The sequence below is a fragment of the Chlorocebus sabaeus genome, chromosome 20, assembly GCF_047675955.1.
Source record: "Chlorocebus sabaeus isolate Y175 chromosome 20, mChlSab1.0.hap1, whole genome shotgun sequence".
NCBI lineage: Eukaryota > Metazoa > Chordata > Mammalia > Primates > Cercopithecidae > Chlorocebus > Chlorocebus sabaeus.
The window spans coordinates 15689376-15711060 of NC_132923.1; the positions used below are offsets into that span (position 1 = coordinate 15689376).

At 47.6% G+C, this 21685-nt stretch overlaps 1 protein-coding gene across 1 annotated transcript; it reads left to right on the plus strand.

Annotated features, from left to right (window-relative positions):
• The first annotated feature begins 10667 nt into the window (after positions 1–10667).
• Positions 10668–19597, plus strand: ANKRD35 (ankyrin repeat domain 35). The gene is made up of 8 exons (XM_007977297.3): positions 10668–10774; positions 11511–11695; positions 12334–12371; positions 12540–14543; positions 17905–17994; positions 18221–18286; positions 18767–18872; positions 19397–19597. Exons 1-7 carry the CDS (start codon positions 10686–10688, stop codon positions 18827–18829), a joined length of 2535 nt encoding a protein of 844 aa, XP_007975488.3. The 5' UTR covers positions 10668–10685; the 3' UTR covers positions 18830–18872; positions 19397–19597.
• The last annotated feature ends 2088 nt before the right edge of the window (positions 19598–21685 follow it).

The following is a 21685-nucleotide window of genomic DNA, read 5'->3' on the forward strand; positions in this document are numbered from 1 at the left end:
GAGAGATGGGACTGGAAAAGAGGGCAGCAGCATATGACTCCTAAAGAGCCTTGTAAACCGCTTAAGAACTTTGGGCTTTACCCTGTAAGTTTTCATATGCATTTTAGTGAGCTCTCTCTGGCGGGGATAGGAGAAAAGAGAGACAGGAAGACCGATGGGCGGAGACTGATTTCAAGAATTACCAAGAGCCTGAACTTCAAGGGCAGTGGAAATAATGAAGACAGTTTTTTGTTTGGTTATTTTCTGTTTCTATGCTGAGGCGGGGGCGGGGCGGGGGGCGGTTTAAAATAAAAGTGCTCTCCTCGCTCTCTGCTCTTTTCCAATTCAGTACTGCGTTTAAAAATTGAGCCTGGGCCAGGGACAGTGGCGGCTCATGCCTATAATCCCAGCGCTTTGGGAGGCTACAGTGAGGAGAATCGCTTGAGGCCTGGAGTTGAAGACCAGACTGGATAACAAAGCGACACTCCATCTCTTTAAAAAAAAAAAAAAAAAAAAAAAAGCCAGGCGTGGTGGCGCATGTCTGTAGTCTCAGCTACTAGGGAGGCTGGAGTGAGAGGATCCCTTAAGCCCACGAGTTGGAGGTTATGGTGAGCTATGCTGGCACCATGCACTCCAGCCTGGCCGACAGAGCGACACAGTGAGACTCTGTCTCAGAAAAAAAGAAACAAAAAATAAAATTGAACCTGATCCCCTTTCCTTAGGTTTTGTCCCCCAGGTTACCGCGGGCCGCGCATTATCCGTGATCTGCTTAGCACTACAATCTCCTATTTTCGAATTGCTCTCTTCAAATGCTCTTTTTTGCTTGGGTTTTTGGCAGCGGAATGGGGCAGGGTGGGGCAGGGGGAGTTGGAGGGGGCAGAGGTAACTTCGCCGGTGATTAAATGCAAATACGACAGTCCGTGAGACCGAAGCCCACGGTAGAAGCTGGGACCCTCCTGCCTCTAGCTACAGCTCTCCAAGGGGCAGGGCTGAGGCGGGGCTTGGGGCGGAGGCCCCGCCTCGAACTGCGGGTGGGCGGGGGCCGGGCCCGGGAGAAGTCTCAGCCGTAGCCCACCTGGTTCCTTTCCTGATTGAGCAGGTCGGATCGCAGGGCGGGTTCAGATTTGAAGGGCGAGGTTTGAGGCCAAGCCCCCGTCGCAGCCTAAGACTGCGGGCTTTTCGCCTCTGCAGGGGCGGGGTAGGGCAGGGCCAGGGGCGGAGTTTTGAGCCCAGCCCTTGGGTTCTTGCCTCTGATTGGGCAGTGCGGGTTCTGAGGCGTATCTTGGGGCGGGGCCCGCTCTGCTTTTTGACAGCTGTCTCTTGCACAGCCGCTGCCAAGTCCGGTGGGTTCGGGAACCTGTGGCCCGGCTCTCTGCGCGTCCCCGTCCCCCGTGGCCTCGACCCCGGCCATGAAGCGTATCTTCTCCTGCTCCAGCTCACAGGTGGCGGTAGGTGCCAAAATGTGTGGGAGGATGGGGCTGGGGTCCCAGCTCTGTGGTGACAGAAGTCCTTAGTCCCATCTCAATGCAGCTTCTGACTTGCCTTCCTCACCTCTGCCCTCCCCAGGGTCCTTTCCCCTGGCCCCTTTCTTGTCCTCCTAGCATCTACACCCTCGATTTCTGGTACGTTTTCTACAGCTCTGTCTCCTTCCCATGGCGCTGGCCCTACTTCTGCTCCATCTCCCAGTACCAAACCTCCCCCAAGCATCTTCCCCGGCCCCTGCCTGGCCCCAAGCTCCATTCTACACCACCAAGTTATGTCCCAGAGCCCCATATTTCATCCCTGTCCTATCTCCACAATCTTGCCTTCCCACGTAGCTCTGTCCTTGCTGTTTACTGTTAGTTCAACAAGCACTCCCAGCCCTGTGCCTTCTGTTAACCCTTTTTCACAATCTCCTCTGTCATTGCTTCCCTCCTGCCCCATGCCACTTTCATTCCCATCTCTCACCAGCACTGCTGTTCCTTAGACATCACTCCAAACCTTTTTCCAATTGATGCTCCCACAAGAGCAACCTTCTGCTCTCCCCTCCAACCTCTGCCCTACTCTGCCCAATGGTCGCAGGTCCCACTTTTCCTCCTGTCTGCTTGCTGTGAGTTAATATTGCAGTCTTGTCAGCCTCACAGGCACTGCCAGAGGATGCACAGTTGCCTGACTGCTCCCCAAGGGACTGGATGAGTTGCCTGCAGAATCCACCCAAGCCAGTTCACTGCAGTATCTGATCATTAGACTGGTTCTTGGGCCAGTCAAGGCTCAAGGCCTTTCTTCCTGCTTTTCCCCAGATTATTCATTTCCTGAACCCTTGCCCAGTTGTTTAGGAATGATACTCTCTGTTTCCTTTGGTTGAGTTGGAGGAAAGTGATGATGAGAGAAGAGGGTAGAGCAGGCTCAGAGTTCCCAGTAGAAGTCACTCTATTCCCCATGTTCTCCCAGAAAAAAAAAAAAAAACCATAAGATTATAGAAGGTGGTGGCTTAGGGAGGATATTGCTGCTGCTTCTCTAAAGATCTCTTACAGAGAGCCCCCTTATCTAGAAGTGGAATTTTCTGTAGAGGTTGGGGTTATGGCTAATTTAGAAGCAAATTAGCCAGCTACTTGTAGCAATATTGCTTTGCTAACTTGACTTAGTGGTATCGTTCATAAGCAAATATGAGAAACGTTCAATTAGCTCATTCTGCATGGGCAGGTTACAGAGTCCTGGAAGCAAGCTATGAGGCAAGAGTATGAATTCTGTTGAGGCCTGTCCTTGTCCCACTTACATTTGCATCTCTACTTAGTTTCCACACATTGATCAACCAATCAAAAGGTATTTACTATTCTACACCCCAGAAACTGAGGCTGCCCAGACTCAGTCTTAACTCATAATGACTTTTTAGAAATTCATATGGCCTCTTCCTTAGTTACTGAAAGTATTCAATGTTGCCTTTCCCTTACAGGTTTGTGCAGTCTGCCTGCTCCTTAGGAATGGGGAAACTATTTCATTCTTTCTGATCCCCCAAACCTTGGGCAGTACCTCCTTTCCAAGGTGCTGGAGTGAGTGGACTGGCTTTTGGATTTTGGAACCATCCCTCTGTCCTCCTTGACTCCAGCTGTACAGAGGTTTGGCCATAAAGAATGACCACCCATTCTAAACTTTTAGTATAACAAGATCTTACTATAATGAGATTATGGGAAGTAAGTTGGATGGATTTAGAATTATCTAGCTGGAAAGAAAACTGTTTCTTCAGATAGATTGGAGTCATAGAAAGCTTGTAAATTGGCCAGTTTCAGCTGTAAATTTGTTCCTCATGAAATTTCCCCATACTTCTCATGAGAAATTCCTCCACTGTTTTGGATAGCAAACTACTCTGGAACCATTTGTCAGAGAAGTAGTGTGGCAGTCTTTCTGGCCACTCTAAAAGCCTGGCTTCCCAGTCACGCTGGAAGACTGCCTCTACCCATCTCCACTCACACACTTAGGTCCAGGGCCAGAGCTCTGCACCTTCAGTCTGAGTAAGGACTGAAAAAGCAGTGATCATTTTAAAGCTAATCTAAGTTATCCAGTATATAGGAAAATCCACAAACAAAAACCCAACTCCTATAATCCCATTTTATTTTAGTCAAGTAGAGGATATCCTTGAGGGTATCTTACATACGAGCTTACTCTGCCTAGGTAGACCAGAAGTAGACTAGAAGAGAGCTTTAAATAATTGGCACTGGATTGTCTGGGCGCAGTGGCTCAAGCCTGTAATCCCAGCACTTTGGGAGGCTGAAGGTGGGTGTAATCACCTGAGGTCAGGAGTTTGGGACTAGCCTGGCCAACATGGCAAAACCCTGTCTCTACTAAAAATACAAAAATTAGCTGGGTGTGGTGGCAGGCACCTCTAATCCCAGCTACTTGGTAGGCTGAGGCAAGAAAATTGCTTGAACCCGGGAGGTGGAAGTTGCAGTGAGCCAAAATGGTGCCATTGCACTCCAGCCTGGGTAACAAGAGCAAGACTCCATCTCAAAAAACAAACAAACAAACAAAAAAATTAGCACTGTCTACTGCAATTAAAACATTGAGAATTAGGTCTTGGTTCCCCCAGGATAGGCTTTCTGTTTCCACTCACCTGACCTACAGCAGAAGTCATGCCTTCTCTCTCTACTTGCTGGTGTGCTTCCATGTTATAGGATGCTTATAGGTACACTGTCAGAGAGATAAGGAGAAGGTACGATTACTTCTACAAAAGTCCTCTAATCTCACCTATAGAAATACAAAGCTTATACTTATTGAGTCTGCTGATTAATTTGGTGATTGCTCCCTTGAGGCTGTGATGGTAATCTAGTGCCTCCTTTCCAACGTGCTGGGGTAAGCTACAGACATTTGAAATGTCTGTACATTTAAGACATTAGTGTCTGTCTTAACATTTGAAAGCATCTCTCTGTCCTTTACTCCAGCTCTGCAGAGGCTTGGCCATGAAAAATTTCCACCCATTCTAAACTCTACTTAGTATAATGAGAATACTAAGTATTATATAGTATTATATAGGAAGTAAATTGGGTGGATTTAGAACTATCTAGCTGGAAAGAAAAGTATCCAGGCCAGGTGTGGTGGCTCATGCCTATAATCCCAGCAGTTTGGGAGGCTGAGGTGTGGAGGATCACTTGAGCCCAGGAGTTTGGGCAATGCAGTGAGACCCCATCTCTAAAAGACCCCATCTGCAGTGAGGCACTGCAGCCTGGGCAATGCAGTGAGACCCCATCTCTGAAAAAAAATATTATCTGGGTGTGGTGGAGCATGCCTGTAGTCCCAACTACTCAGAAGACTGAGGTGGAAGGATCACCTGAGCCCAGAGGTCCAGGCTGCAGTGAGCTATGATCATGCCACTGCACTTCAGCCTGGGCAACAAAGCAAGACTCTGTCAAAAAAAGAAAAAAGAAATCAAAAGAAGTGGAAAGAAAAGTATCTATATTGCTAAGAAACATCTTTACCATCTATATAGCTTGGCTGTTATTTACTGGATAATATCAGCAAGATCCCTTCCACTCCCCTGGCTGGAGAATTCTGAGCCCAGGAACATCTAAAATGTGCCCAGGAAGGATGGGGATTGGAAATAACATTTATTGTGCATCTACTATGTGACAGACACAGAGCTAGAGGCCTTATAGGTTGTTATAGTATTAGGAAATTGAGGTTCAGAGATGTTGTTACATGCCTAAATTCACAGAGCCAGGCAGTGTTAAAGTCAAGACTTTAAACAGAGAACTGAAGGTTCAGGTCAGCTGATGGCAGCACCCTGTCGTGTGGTATACTTCTAGCTTTCTGCTTTCCTGGGGGTGACCTGGTCTCCAAAGGGCATTAGGAAATGCGTTCTTACATGTCAGAGTCTGTTAGTATGTGAAGGAGTCATTTTGCTTATTTTGTCCTTTGAGAGTTAACCTGTTTGGAGACTCCGTGCAGGCAGTAGAGTCTAAGGGTGGGTGTCTTTGCCCTGGAGGGAATGTGAGACTGTTTATCTGGAAATAAGTAAACCTTTTTCTATAGCTTGTAGTAGTGTAGTCTGGTGGTGAGAGCTAGGATTTGGCATCAGGTGGCCTGGGTTCTTTTTTTGTTTATTTGTTTGAGACAGAGTCTTGCTCTTGTCACCCAGGCTGGAGTACAATGGCGTGATCTCGGGTCACTGCAACCTCCACTTCCCAGGTTCAAGCGATTCTCCTGCCTTAGCCTCCTGAGTAGCTGGGATTACAGGTGCCAGCCACCACCCCCAGCTAATTTTTTGGATTTTTAGTAGAGACGGGGTTTCACCATGTTGGCCAAGCTGGTCTTGAACTCCTGACCTCAGGTGATTCCACCCACCTCGGCCTCCCAAAGTGTTGGGATTACAGGCGTGAGCCACCACTCCCAGCCGTGGCCTGGATTCTAATTCCAGTTTTGCCACTCTTTTTCATGATCTTGAATGGTTATCTAATCTCGGTATACTTCCGTTTCTTCTGTCAAAGAGATGGAATAATAGCCCTAACTACTTTCCAGGGATGTTGAGAAACTAATTGAAATAGCACGTGAAAGGATTGTGAGAAGTTACAACTTCCGTACAGGAGCGTTACCTCAGAATCCATCTACCTTAGATAATTTTATGGTTTGGACATTTAAAGCTTTCCTGTGGTTGATTCACAATTTGCCCTGGCTACATAAACAGTGCTTGAAAATGAGTTATTGGGCTTCCACAGACCCTATTTTTCTTCACCCCCTTCTATAGCCTCTTGTTAAGATTATACCTTATAAAATGCTATGTGCCACCACCAACCCCCCACTACTTCCTGTTTTGTTACAAGGGTGCCACACATTTGTATGGCTCTTTACAGTTTATAAAGAGATTTTGTGTATATTAGCTTGTTTAATAGTCACAGCATGATGAGGTAGTTGTTATTAGTCATATTTTATAGAAGAGGAAACAGGTTAAAGGTGTTTAATGGCTTACTCTAGGTCACATAGCCGAGAATGTAGCTGAACTAGGTCCCAAACTCAGGCCAGTCAATGAAATGCTCGTCTGGCACACTTTACATCAGACCACAGATCTTTACATCTATCTCTTCCTTTTCATTCCCTTCTCTGGACAAAACCAGGCTTTTCTGTACTTTTGGCCCTGGGTGTTTTTACCTAGCTATCTCTTTCACGCCCTGTAGCACTTCAATTATTGTAATTACCCCACCGCCCGCAAAACCCAAGCTGGAATGATAGAACAATGCATGCCCAGGTGTGGCTCTTGTCTAGACAGCTGCTCCCTGCCAGGGAAACTGGGAGGGAGGAGAAGGGGAGCTGCCTCTTGCTGCTTCCTCAAGCATAGCTAGAAACCTCTTTGCCTTTTGGTTGTTGTTGCCATGGAAAGGGGAAAGACACTCAAAAGGGCCTAGATATGATATGGGAAAACAGAAACTCCAGTTTCTTCTTTTAATTTTGGGGCCCAAAGCCAATGAAAAGAGATGGAATGGTTAGGTATTGGGACTCCTAACGTAACCTGAAGCTCGGTGCCTTGATGTACTTCTCAAACAACTGATGACAAAAAGCAGAGCAGCAGGGGTTCAGGGATGGAGGCCGCGGTGAGAGGCAATGTGAGCCCTCAAGAGTGGTCAGGTTGGTTCCATTTGCTCCAGCAAGACCTAGAGAGCAAAAGGGAAAGGATTGCTTTCAGGTTGGGCACCCAACAACAACTCGAATTGTAATGATGATAAAAGGACACTTGAAATACTATGCATTCAGCTTAAAATACTATGCATTCACTCAAATGATTTTTAATTCAGTGGTCCAGGGTCCTTCTGGCTCAGGGCTGAAATAATGAGCAATAGTTCTTGGTGGCATATTAGCTGGTTAAGATTTAGCTAGGCCCACCTAAGGAGGACTAAATGATCTAGGATGCGTGACTTGTGGAAAAGAAAAAGGACCTCAGGGATGTTCCTTTTCTCTCGTTTGGCATCCTAACCATTTGCCTCTTTTTTTTTCTCCATGCTACCCCCATCCCCTATATTCACACAACATGTGGCTCTGGACCAGGTGGAGAGATGGAACCGCCGTGATCAGAAGCTGCTGGAGGCAGTGCAGCGGGGAGATGTGGGACGCGTGGCTGCCCTGGCCTCCAGGAAATCTGCCCGACCCACCAAGCTAGACTCAAACGGCCAGTCCCCGTAAGTAAGTCCTCCTGCCCCTGCCCCTTACATGTGGCTCCCTTTTGAGGCCCCCAAATCCAATATAACATAGGACCAGGGAATGCCTACAGCTTCAGAGCTCTTTTCGTTGTCTTAATCAGCAAGTATATCAATAGCTTTTTGCTACATATAAGTTCTACACAAAGTGAGGAAAGAAAATATTGTTCCTGAGCTCCATCCATCTCACAACCCAGATTGACACCACTGACTTGTAAAGTACATAAAGCCCATTAAACAAACAGAAAATGAATATATACACTAAGTAGAGTATTTCTTCATTGCACAGGTAGGAGGGTGTGTATGCTTGGGAAATTAGAAATGAAGTGGTAGCATAGGAGTCACATGGCTAGAGGGAGTAGTGATTAAGTCAAGGGAAATGTTATCCCTGGTCTCTACCCAAAGCCTTCAAACATCCAGCCTTCTGCTCTGCTCTGACTGACTCTTTCTGTGATTCTTCCACTTCTGCTAAGGGTTCTGTGCTCAGAAAGGCAGGTAATTATGTGTTCCCTAGACATCCCTGCAATAGTCTGAGATTCCTTGGGACCTGCAGCTCTTATTTCTTTCTTGCTTTTAGCACCTTTTATGATTGGAGGGCGTATAGACTTCTCTTTCTCAGAAATTCAAGCTAGGGGAGCTTCTTTTTCTGCTTTTAGGATTGGCTTTGGGGTAGGGAGCATAGCAAGAAGGGCTTATCAAGATTCTCCCATTCCTCATCCCTGGTCCCTTTATCCTTCTGCCTCTCGGCCTTGATTCTGGTAGGTTTCATCTGGCAGCCTCTAAAGGACTGACAGAATGTCTGACTCTACTGCTTGCAAATGGGGCTGATATCAACAGCAAGAATGAGGACGGTGAGTGAGCCGGAGCCCGGGCCACGCTGCTTGCTTGCCCCTGGTACGGCAGCAGTCGGCGGCGGTGCTGGGCCCTGCTGGACATTCCTACTCTGGTCCCTTGCTTCTCTCCTCAGTAAGTTCTGGTCATCATCCCTCCAGGAGGTCCCCTCCCTGTCAGCTGGGCACACCTCACCCCCACTCCCACCTTCATCACAGGTACCAGGCACTTGGGGAACAGGAATTTCTGGCCCTGTGTGGCTGAAAGCTTCTCTCCCTAATCTCCTGATTATCTGTGCGTCTCTTGCCTTCCCTCCCTGTGAGTCATCAGCATGCATGGGGCCACCTACCCTCCTTCTCCCCTTCTTTCTGTTTCCAGGAAGCACTGCCCTGCACTTGGCCACCATCTCCTGCCAGCCACAGTGTGTTAAGGTCCTGCTTCAGGTAAGAGCAGCCCCTTGATACTACTCTTGAGAAGGGAAGAAGTGGTCCCAGAGTTTTCTAACTTCATTTCATACTTATAAGGAATCATTGGCCAAATGTACTCGCCTCATACCCAATAGGAGGGCTGATAATCATTTGTTTGCAAACATTTATTTAACACCTACTATGTACAGGCACCATGTTTGATATTGCCTTTGAGGGCAGGTTATAAAGCAGAGTTGCCAGGAACTATCGATTTTGTCATTAGCAGAGCCACTGCAGAGACTTCCTGCTATGATGAGGGGCAAGAGGAAGGAGGACAGAGATGTTCAAATTAAACCAAAGCCCTACTGTCTGTTTCTGAAGAGTTTATAGTCTAGTAGTATAAAGAGAAATATACATGTACAATGACATGTGGATAATTTATAAATGAGTTTCCAAAAGTACAAAAGGCAGTTACCAGCCGGGCATGGTGGTTCATGCCTGTAATCCCAGACTTTGGGAGACTGAGGCGGACAGATCATAAGATCAAGAGGTCAAGACCATCCTGGCTAACACAGTGAAACCCCATCTCTACTAAAAATACAAAACATTAACTGGGTGTGGTGGCACGTGCCTGTAGTCCCAGCTACTTGGGAGACTGAGGCAGGAGAATCGCTTGAACCTGGGAGGCGGAGCTTGCAGTGATCCAAGATTGCACCACTGCACTCCAGCCTGGGCAGCAGAGCAAGACTCCTCTCAACAACAATAAAAAGCAGATATCTTAACCAACCATCAGGCAAATGAATGTTCTGCTTTTGTTCTTCCTAATCCTTTCCAAGTTTCACAATTATGTTTCTAAATTACCAGCCATGGGAACATTGGGTGTCATTTTCCCTAACACTTTTACTTATCTACCATCTGATTTTTAACACGTTTACTTATCTACCATCTGATTTTTCTTAGCCCCTTGGTTTAGAAACCAGGGCTGATAATCAACGCTGCCTATCATCAGCAATGAATGAACTGGGCTTGCCTAGTAGACAGCCTTCTCCAAAGTGGCCTTCCTGCCCCTCCTCATATTACCATGGAAATTGGTAACCCAATGGGGGTATGGGATGAGGATGTTAACACCAAGCTCCATGCTACTTCCCTTTGTGGCCATTTGCAGCATGGTGCTAATGAAGATGCTGTGGATGCAGAAAACCGTAGTCCATTGCACTGGGCAGGTGTGTGCAGGGGACTCATGGGAACAGGGCTGCAGGGACTACAGGGTGGGAAATGGGAGGTGTGAGGAGGGAAGGGCAGCCAGGGCCAACCAATGAAATGGTTGGAAGGGATGTTGGGTTATAGTCTGAGCAGGCTTTGTTCATGCTTCCTCTCAACCCAATCATCTCCTTCCCAGCCTCCTCTGGCTGTGCCTCAAGTGTACTCCTGCTGTGTGACCACGAAGCCTTCCTGGACGTGTTGGATAATGTGAGTGTCAGATGGGCAAGTGGGCAGTGTCCTACACAGGCAAGCTGCTGCTCTCTCTGAGCTTGATTGGCCAACTTCCATGACCTAGGGTTGTGTTAGCACCACCCTTCTCTTCCTTCTCCTCCTGCTTCTCCTCTTCTTCCTCACAGAGAGGTTAAGCCTTATCTTCTGGAGAGCTTCTGACCCTCCAAAAGGGAGTGTTTAGACCCAAGATCTGGGCTTTTATTTTTTCTGGAGTGGTGTGAGGGGAGGGGAGCCGTTAGGATTGTGTCAAGCCTCTGGCAGTCCCTGGCTCCTCATGAACCCCTTCCTACGATCTGTGCAGGATGGACGTACACCCCTGATGATCGCATCGCTGGGTGGGCACACAGCTATCTGCTCACAGCTGCTGCAGAGAGGCGCCCGAGTTAATGTTACAGACAAGAATGACAAGTGAGCTCTCCTCGTTTACCCACCCCAATTCCCATGCTTGACCAATTTAGAAAGAAGCCAGTGGGCAACGTGTGTGTGTGTATGTGTGTTGGGGAAGAAGTTAGGTTGGTCTTTGTGTTCTTGGGAACCTCATTCCTTCCCAGTGGAGGTTCTGAAGAACTCTGCCTGCTGCCACCACTGCCTTCATAGATAGATGACCCCGGAAGTAGAATCCATGCTCTGGACCCATTGGCTGAATTTACTGGTTTTCAAATTATCTTTTAAGCAAGAGGATCCTTTTTTCCAATAAAAATTGTATGTAGAATCCCTGTAATCCCAGCACTTTGGGAGGCCGAGGCGGGCAGATCACCTGAGGTTGGGAGTTCAAGACCAGCCTGACCAACCCAGTCTTTACTAAAAATACAAAATTAGCCAGCTGTGGTGGCATATGCCTGTAATCCCAGCTACTTGGGAGGCTGAGGCAGGATAATCGCTTGAACCTGGGAAGCAGAGGTTGTGGTGAGGCAGAGGTTGTGGTGAGCCGAGATCGCGCCATTACACTCTAGCCTGGGCAACAAGAGCAAAACTCCGTCTCAAAAAAAAAAAAAAAAAAAAAGAAACTAGTCTGGTCTAATGTTGGTCTGTTGTTCTCCTGATCCCACTGAGTGAGAGCTTACCCTATGAGTGGAATGTCTGGAACCAGGACTTCTGGATTCCATGGGGGAAAGTCTATGCTCAGATTTGTCTCAACCCACAGATCGGCTTTGATCCTGGCCTGTGAGAAAGGCAGTGCCGAGGTGGCTGAACTGCTCCTGAGCCACGGAGCAGATGCGGGGGCTGTGGACAGCACAGGTCATGATGCTCTGCACTATGCTCTGCACACGCAAGACAAGTCACTATGGAGGCTGCTACAGCAGGCCCTGAACCGGCGACGGCGGGGCGGTAAAGCCCTTTTGTAACTTCCAGGTTCTCCTTGATAGCCCTAGAATCAGAGAAGTTTCTTAGAGTCCCATTTATTTCCATGGAAGTAATCTATCTGACAAATAATTGTCACCTGAGTTGAGAATTTACGTATTTATTGCTGCTACTGTGAGAGGACCCCAAATTCCCATCCCAAAAGTATAATCACAAAATTCTTCAATGCAGCCTGGTCTCTCACTGAGGACAACTCTGGCTAGTGTTGTTTCTAGCATTTATGAGTTGTAATTGTACGTCTATTTGTGTGATTTTTTGGTCACTCTCTCTTTCCTCTACCAGACTGTAATCTGCTTAGGTGACAGGCCATTTCTGTTTTGCTCACCATTGAAGTTCTAGTGCTTATTAAAGTGCTGGACACAGTGACCAATAAATAAATGAGTGAACAAAATGAATGAGGAGACTCATTTCTGGGAGAGGACACCAAAGTTGCTGGATAGTTAGGGATCCACGAAACAAGACTGGCTTCTGGCACCAGGAAGATGTGTGGTGAGATTGATCACAGAGAGGCCACTTCTCTGAGAAAAAGTCTGAAGATAAGAATGTGGGCTAGAAGTACATGGAACCTGTCTTCTCTCTCATTTTCCTCATATCTTTTCTTATAGATCAGAGGCTAGTCCAGCACCCAGATCTTGCATCCCAGGTAAGAACCTAAGTGCCTCCCCTTTTGCTTTTGACACACCCCAGGCTATCCCACTATGACTACTCCCAGAGGTTCTTGGGGTGTCAAGACATTTAAGAGAAAAAAGGCACTCCTGGGGCTCAGTTTGTTGCCTAGTGGCCACACTTTACTATTCTGTTTCCACCATAGGCCTCTCCATCTGAGCCCCAGGCAGATTCTCCACCTAAGAGGCCATGGAGAGCAGAGCCTGAAGAGGAGCAAGAGGAAGAGGAGGACGAAGACCCATGCTCGGAGGAGTGGAGGTGGAAGTATGAAGAGGAGCAGAGGAAAGTTGTTCAGTTGGAGCAGGAGTTGGTGCAAAAGACAGAAGAGTGTAAGACTCAAGCTGCAGCCTGTCTGAGACTTGAGAACCAGATTCAAGAGCAGGTGCAGGAGCTAGGGCTCCTCCTATCCTGGGAGCCCAGAGCTTCAGGAAGGCAAGGCTCTAGTCTCCGGCCTGGAGGGGATGGCATGGAGCAGGGTTGTCCTATGGACCTGCTGGCTGAGCGTATACAAGAGCTAAAGAAGCAGCAGCAGGCAGCAGCCACAGTAAATCCAGTATCAGCTCTGAAGAAGGCTGAGGACTCAGCCCCAGGAGAGATCCAGTATGAAGTCCATGGAAGGTCCCAACAAGAAGAACAGGGGCCACCCCAGAGCCCAGAGTCTGAGACCATCAGGAAAACCACAGGACAGCAACTGACTACCAGTGGTGCACAGACCTTTGGCCCTGATGATGCTGACCAGCTGCCTGCTGGCCAGAAGGAGAGTTCCCAGGTTCTAGGAGTTGAACCAGGAGGCACAGTGGCTGAACCAGTGGGCCCAGCAGCCATGAACCAGCTTCTGCTACAACTAAGGGAGGAGCTTGCTGCAGTGTGGCGAGAAAAGGATGCTGCCCGGGGGGCTTTGTCAAGACCAGTCATGGAGGGAGCCCTGGGGACTCCCCGTGCTGAGGCAGCAGCAGCTGCCTGGGAGAAGATGGAGGCCCGACTGGAGTGTGTGCTGGCAAGGCTGGAACGGGCAAAGGCGGGACTACAGGTGAAACCTGAGGTTCCTTCCCAGGAGTCCAGAGAGGGAGCCCTAAAGGCAGCCCCAGGGAGCATCAAAGAGGATGAAGAGAAGGAGAAAAGGGTTCCTGGGGCTCGCGGAGAGCCTCTAGGCGCCCCTGGAGGGGAAAAGGCCCTAGGAGGCCTGGCAAAGGGACAGCTGGAGAAGGAGGTGTCAGCACTGAGACTGAGCAACAGTAACTTGGTGGAGGAGTTAGGGGAGTTGGGGCGGGAGCGGCAGAGGTTGCAGAGGGAGCTGCAGTCCCTGAGCCAGCGGCTGCAGCGGGAATTTGTGCCCAAGCCAGAGGCGCAGGTCCAGCTACAGCAGTTGCGGCAGAGTGTGGGGCTGCTGACAGATGAACTGGCGGTGGAGAAGGAGGCCACAGAGAAGCTGAGGAAGCTCCTGGCCGCCCAGAGCAGCGGTCTCCGAGGGCTGTGGGACTGCCTGCCTCCAGACCTAGTGGGCAAGAGGAGTGCACAAAGCAAAGCAGCGGAGCCGCTGGAGGAGCTGCGGGCCTGCATCACCACCCTGGTAGATCGGCACCGGGAGGCCCAGCAGGTGCTGGCTCGGCTGCAAGAAGAAAACCGGCAGTTGCGGGGGTCCTTGTCCCCATGTCGGGAGCCAGGCACCTCCTTAAAGGCCCCAGCATCCCCCCAAGTGGCCGCTCTGGAGCAAGACTTGGGAAAGCTGGAGGAAGAGCTGCGGGCAGTTCAGGCCACGATGAGCGGGAAGAGCCAGGAGATCGGAAAGCTGAAGCAGCTGCTCTACCAAGCCACAGAGGAAGTGGCTGAGCTAAGGGCCCGGGAGGCAGCCAGCCTACGGCAACACGAGAAAACTCGGGGTTCGCTGGTGGCCCAGGCCCAGGCTTGGGGCCAGGAGCTAAAGGCCCTGCTGGAAAAGTATAACACGGCCTGCCGGGAAATGGGTCGGCTGCGGGAGGCGGTGGCCGAGGAGCGCCGCCGGAGCGGGGACCTGGCCGCTAAGGCAGCCGAACAAGAGCGCCAGGCCAGCGAGATGCGGGGGCGCTCCGAGCAGTTTGAGAAAACAGCAGAGCTGCTGAAAGAGAAGATGGAACATCTCATTGGGGCTTGCCGAGACAAGGAGGGCAAGGTGAGGAGCTGAGGTAGCCCTGGGGAGCACTGGGGAAAGTTTCTGTGTATTTGGGACTTTGCTAACCTGAATCCAGCTACCTTTGTTGCAGCAGTGGGTCAGATCAATACCCCAAACGGAGCACCAGTCCTTTGCAGGGACCACACTGCTATGTTCTGGTGGGTCGGAGGGGGTTGGTGAGATTGGAGGTGAGGTAAGGTATAAGTGGAAGAGAGAAGGGGGCTTAGGTACTAAAATTTGGCACCCAGATTCAGAAGCAGTGTGCTTAGGGCTGCCACCAGGGCAGCACCATCGTTTATTAGCATTTGGACTTGAATTACATATTAGCCTGGGAAGAGGCCTAATAGCATGATGGGTTGCTGTGGTTTCACTGAGGTTCTGAGGAGGTGACTCAGGAACTACTGAGTTAAGAAAAGTAGACCCAGTGATAGCTGCTCTTCTCCCCTCCACTTCAGAGTGGGTTCTACAAAACGATGTTCATTGGCAAAGAGGACACCAACGCAAAGAAAAAAAGCTTGAGGCCGAGCCTGGTGGCTCACGCCTGTAATCCCAGCACTCTGGATGCCGAGGCGGGTGGATTACCTGAGGTCAGGAGTTCGAGACCAGCCTGACCAACATGGTAAAACCCTGTCTCTACTAAAAATGCAAAACTTAGCTGGGCGTGGTGGTACGCACCTGTAATCGCAGCTACTCAAGAGGCTGAGGCAGGAGAATCACTTGAACCAGAGACGCGGAGGTAGCAGTCAGCCGAGACTGCACCACTGCATTCCAGCCTGGGTGACAGAGCGAGACTCCGTCTCAAAAAAGAAAGAAAGAAAGAAAAAAAGCTTGAAAACCACTATTAGATACCAGAGTTTCCTAACGCTTGCTCTAAATGTGAGTCTACATGTTTCTGTGAGACATGTTTTATGAACTCTAAATATCAATTTACACATGGATTCAGTAGTTCCAGACTTACCTGTGAAATGAATGATTTCAGACTTCTTATTAAAACTTGGATACATGGTCAAATTTAGAATGATTAAAAAATATAAAGAGACCGGGCATGGTGGCTCACATATGTGAGCCATACGAGGTGGGTGGATCACCTGAGGTCAGGAGTTCGAGACCAGCCTGGCTAACATGGTGAAACCCCATCTCTACTAAAAATACAAAAATTAGCTGGGTGTGGTGGCATGTGCCTGTAATCCCAGCTACCTAGGAGGCTGAGGCAGGAGGATCACTGGAACCTGGGAGATGGAGGTTGCAGTGAGCCAAGATCACACCACTGCAGTCCAGTCTGGGCAACAGAGTGAGACTCCTCTTCCTTAAAAAAAAATTATATATATATAAAAGAATATATGTTTTCTATAGTGTGGAGTCCATAAAAATAGAAGGAATATTATCCAGAATAGGAATAAGTGCAGGCTGAGGTTAATTAAAGAAAGTATTTTTATGCTGCACTGAAGGAGAAGATGAAAGTAGACAATTGAGTAAAAGCAAATATAGTGTCATGGTTAAGAATGTGTTCTCTGGACCGAGGTTGTTTGATCTTGGGCAAGTTATTTAACATCTCTAGTCCTCAGTTTTCTTATCTATAAAATGAGGATAATAAAATGGTTGTGAAGATTACATTAAATAAGAAATTATATTTATTTAAAAGATTTGGAACTCTTGGCCCATGGTAAGTACTCAATAAAAGGTAGCTATCATTATTCCTACTACCACTATTCCTATTACTGCTAGTTACCATTAACCGTGTTTGTGCCTCTGCCTCAATAAGCCACAAGGACTCATCTCCATTTCCCTTAGTGGTCAGTAGCCAGAAGTAGGTTAGGATCCAGTACCAAGTTAAGAGCATGGGCCAAGGAGTCAAAGAGATTGTGGTTTAAATAATGACTTCATCACTTATTAGCTGTGTGATTTTGACAAATTACTTAATTCAGTCTCTTTATCTACAAAATGTAGATAATAATACTTCCCTCAGGCGGAGCACGGTGGCTCATGCCCATAATCCCAGCACTCTGGGAGGCCAAGGTGGATGGATCGCCTAAGCCCAGGAGTTTGACATCAGTCCGGGCAACATGGCAAAACCCCAACTCTACAAAAAAATACAAAAATTAGCTGAGTGTGGTGGCACGTGCCTGTGCCTGTGCTACTCAGGAGGCTGAGGTTGGCTTGAGCCCAGATTTAGAGGTTGCAGTGAGCTGAGATCACATCACTGCACTCCAGCCTGGGTGACAGAGTGAGACTGTGCCTCCAAACACAAAACAGACTGGGTGCAGTGGCTCACGCCTGTAATCCCAGCACTTTAGGAGGCTGAGGTGGGTGGATCACCTGAGGTCAGGAGTTCAAGACCAGCCTGGCCAGCATAGCAAAACCCCGTCTGTACTAAAAATACAAAAAATTATCCGAGCGTGGTGGCACATGCCTGTAATCCCAGCTACTTGGGAGGCTGAGGCAGGAGAATCACTTGAACCTGGAGGCGGAGGTTGCAGCGAGCAGAGATGGTATCACTGCACTCTAGCCTGGGTGACAGAGCAAGACTCAGTCTAAAAAACAAAAAAACAAAACAAACAAACAAATCCCCCCCCAAAAAAACCCAAACTTCCTTCAGAGAAGTATTGCTCCTCTCAGAAGAAAAGTTGTTTTATTTTTTTTTTAAGTTTTCAATGTTTTATCATATTTGATAGCAGCCTTTTTTATTAGTTACAAAACCTAAGCCCATATACAAAATTAGGAAAGCATTTAGATGCCTCTTTTGAAAGAACGTTTTAGTCTTTTTAAACTGAGTTAAAAAATAAAAATAAAAACAATGCAATTTTTAAACACTGTTTTGAAAACTTAAAAGTGCAGCAATATACTTAGTTTCCTTTATCTAAGAAATGGTTCAATTCCAATTCAAAACTGGTAAGGTCACAAATTGAATCAAGGAAATGCATACAAATATCTGCACTACTTGATGCTAATTTTCACTTAAATGTTAGTCTGCACTTGAAAACATGAGAGGAAATAGGAATCATCATAGCAGAGGCCCAATTTTAATCATAATGTCTGCAAATTGTAAAAGGTAACTGTCAATTAAGTGAGGAAAGTCCAGAAGAAACTAAACTGGAAGGTGTACAGTTCACAATATGAAGAAGATTTGGACTTTTAAGGGTTTCACTGAAGTTTGTGACCTTAATTAGCTTTTACATTGTTATTCCTACTTTTAGTGAACACCATGCAGAAGAAAAGCTGTTTTGAGTGTTAAATGAGACAATTTGTGTAAAATTGGCACATATTAAATACTCAGTAAAAGGAAGCTGACCTTGACCCTGGGTGGTGTTTGTGGGAGAAATGCCTTGAGCCTCATTAGTTGCCTCTTTCCTCTTGGCCTCAGATCAAGGAGTTGTTGAAGAAGCTGGAGCAGCTTTCAGAAGAGGTTCTAGCAATTCGGGGAGAAAATGCTCGCCTTGCCCTGCAGCTGCAGGTATGTTTTGGCGGTCAGGGATGGTGCTGGAGAAGAATGTCGGCAGTGAAAGTGATGTATATGTGGGAGACATTCTAGGAATTACAGAGGCCTGGCTAGGCAGTGGTCCAGGATAGGCCAGTGATGGGCCAAGGAGCCCACCTGGTACTGCTGACCACTTCATTGTGTTGTTCCTCATGCTTGGGTGAGGGTGGACATGTGACTTCCCATTGATGTTCATTCCCAGGATTCCCAAAAGAACAATGAAGAGATCATCTCCACCTACAGGAATCATCTACTGAATGCTGCTCGGGTGAGCATGGTGGAGTTTTGAGGGACATATAGACATAAAGCTGAGTACAGGGTATTGCATTTAGGGTCCCTCTCTCTTCTCCAGGATCCCTGTACATACTTGCCATTTCTCAGAAAGCCAGATCCAGTGCCAGGTCTCTGATCTCATTTGGTAGATCAAGAGAGGTTGTGCATGAATGTGAGAAGGAGAGGTGTTTCCCCCTCCATTTCAATTCCCTGGCCTATAGTAAGGACTTTTCCTGTCCCCAATACCCTGTCTCAGTCTCCTTCTGGAGCCACTTAGTCCTAAACAGGGAAGAAGAGGTTGGTGTCTTGCTCCCTTGTTAAGAATAATAACTACAAAGAATGGAACACCTATTGTGTACCTGGTGCTTTGCTTCATGTTCATGGTTGTAGCCCTCACAGCAATCCTGAAAAGTAGACATCATTATCTTCCTTTTCTGTTCTTCATCTCCTTTTCTTCCTTTCCTGCCATCTACAGGGCTACATGGAACATGAAGTGTACAATATCCTGCTGCGAATCCTTAGCATGCAAGAGGAGTGAGGCAGCCTTACTGTGTGCCCTCAGGGATACGAGATTCTCTGTTGTGAGTTGTGGGTTAAGGGTGACGAGGGAAGGAGCTTGGGAGAAAGGGCTTGGGAAAGGAGGTGTATGGAATGAAATTGGTCCCTTTTGCCCCTGTGGTAGCTGACACTGGGGAGCCCTTTGGGCCATAGAGCATTTGAGGTGACTGAGAAGACAGAACATGGAGAATCACTGGGTGGAGTCAGGAATCAGTGAGCAGGTGGACTAAGGGGGCTGACTTATGAGATGGAGACTGAAAAGAGGGGTTGGGTCTGGATTAGGGAGATGCCAGTAAAAGATGAGTGATGGTTGGATAGTGGTACAAAGTTGTTCCTTAGGGCAGAACTCTACAAAATCCAGAATCTCTTCACTTTGATACCATTCATTCAAAGAGCAGTCATCCCCCAAACCTCCCCCCACCCCAATGCAGATAGTCCCCTTCTCCAGTCCAGATAGATGAGGGTCCCTTTTAGCATATTGACATGAATGGGAGGAGACTGAGGATATGGAAGTGTGTGTATTTCATCCTTTAATTTCTTCTTTCAGGGAATAAGAAACGCTGCTTGACAGATGCTTCATCAGGCTGTGGTGGGTGGGGGTGTTGGCCACTAGGAAATGGTATGGGCAGGGCTTCACCTGCCATTACAGACCTCAGATCTGAACCTGGACCCTGGAATCAGCATGGATGAGACCAGAGGAGGTGTGGATGGAAACAAGCTGTATGGAAAATAAAGCATGAGGAGGGAATGGGGCTGAGTGTAATTTTTTTTTTTTTTCTAAAGGGGAGTGGGGAAAGGAATACCTTTCATCCCTTTATTCTTTTTTTTTTCCTGGAAAAAATATTAACAGTATGTCTTTATTCTTAAAAACATTTTTTTACAAGTAGATATATTTTTGAGGCAGAGACTTGCTCTGTTGCCCAGGCTGGAGTGCAGTGGCACGATCTCAGCTCACTACAACCTCTGCCTCCTGGGCTCAAGTGATTCTTGTGCCTCAGCCTCCCAAGTAGCTGGGATTACAGGCGTGTGCCACCATGCCCGGGATACAGGTAGATTTTGTTTTTTATTTTACAAACAGACTTTATTTTTTAGAGCAGTTTTAGGTTCACAACAAAATTAAGCAGAAGGTACAGAGATGTTCATATATCCTCTGTCCCCATACAGGCACTGCCTCCCCCATTATCAACATCCCTCACTAGAGTGGTGTATTTGTTATAATTGATGAACCTACATTGACACATTATTATCATTCAGAGTTCATAGTTTGCATTAGGGTTCACTCTTGGTGTTATAGAGTCTGTTGGTTTGGACACATTTATATTGAAATGTATCCATCATTATATTATCTTTTTTTGTTTTTGTTTGTTTTTTTCTGAGGCAGGGTCTCACTCTGTTGCCCAGGCTGGAGTGCAGTGGCATGATCATAGCTCACTGCAGCCTCAACTTCCTGGGCTCCAATAATCCTTCAACTTCAGCCTCCCAAGCAGCTGGGACTACAGGCGAGCACCACCACACCTGGCTGATTTTTTTGTACATTTAATAGAGGCCAAGTTTTGCCATGTTGCCCAGGCTGGTCTCAAACTCCTGGGTTCAAGCGATCCACCTGCCCCAGCTTCCCAAAGTGCTGGGGATTACAGGCATGAGCCATTGTGCCTGGTCACCTCTATATTATCACACAGAGTAGTTTCGCTGCTGTAAGAATCCTCTGTGTTCTGTCTGCTCATCTCCCCATCCCTGCTAACCCCTGGCAACCACTGATCTTTTTCCCATCTCCAGTTGTGATTAGTTGGAATTATACAGTATGTATCCTTTTCAGATGGGTTTCTTTGACTTAGTAATATACATTTAAATTTCCTCCATGTCTTTCCATGGCTTGATAACTCACTTATTTTTGGTACTGAATAATATTCCATTGTCTGAATGTGTCACAATTTTTTTTTTTTTTTTTTTTTGAGACGGAGTCTTGCTCTGTCACCCGGGCTGGAGTGCAGTGGCCGGATCTCAGCTCACTGCAAGCTCCGCCTCCCGGGTTTACGCCATTCTCCTGCCTCAGCCTCCCGAGTAGCGGGGACTACAGGCGCCCGCCACCTCGCCCGGCTAGTTTTTTGTGTTTTTTTAGTAGAGACGGGGTTTCACCGTGTTAGCCAGGATGGTCTCGATCTCCTGACCTCGTGATCCGCCCGTCTCGGCCTCCCAAAGTGCTGGGATTACAGGCTTGAGCCACCGCACCCGGCCTTCACAATTTATTTATCCATTCACCTACTGAAGGACATCTTGATTGTTTCCCAGCTTTGGTAATTTTTTTTTTTTTTGGCAGAGTCTCACTCTATCACCCAGGCTGGAGTGCAGTAGCACGGTCTCAGCTCACTGCAACCTCCGCCTCCTGGGTTCATGCGATTCTCATGCCTCAGCCTCCTGAGTAGCTGGGATTACAAGTGCATGCCACCACACCCAGCTAATTTTTTTGTATTTTTAGCAGAGACGGGGTTTCACCATGTTGGCCAAGCTGTTCTCGAACTCCTGATCTCAGGTGATCACCCACCTCTGCCTCCCAAAACGCTAGGATTACAGGCTTGAGCCACCATGCCTGGCCTTGGCAAGTATTTGTTTTTGAGTGAAATTCACAAATGGCCCTATAAGTCAGCAACTTTTAAACTTTTTGATCCCTAGTAAGAAATAAAAAAAAAATTTTTGAGACAGAGTCTCAATCTGTCGCCCAGGCTGGAGTGCAGTGGCATGATCTCAGTTCACGGCATCCTTTGCCTCCTAGGTTCAAGATATTCTCATGCCTCAGCCTCCTGAGTAGCTGGAATTATAGGTGTGCACCACCATGCGT

What these genes read in the sequence shown, in the direction of transcription:
- ANKRD35 (XM_007977297.3), top strand. Translation starts at nt 10,686, where the DNA reads ATGATCGCATCGCTGGGTGGGCACACAGCTATCTGCTCACAGCTGCTG. An exon ending in ACCCAGATCTTGCATCCCAG is followed by an intron (nt 12,372 to 12,539) that starts GTAAGAACCTAA and finishes TTTCCACCATAG; the next exon opens with GCCTCTCCATCTGAGCCCCA. An exon ending in GCCTTGCCCTGCAGCTGCAG is followed by an intron (nt 17,995 to 18,220) that starts GTATGTTTTGGC and finishes GTTCATTCCCAG; the next exon opens with GATTCCCAAAAGAACAATGA.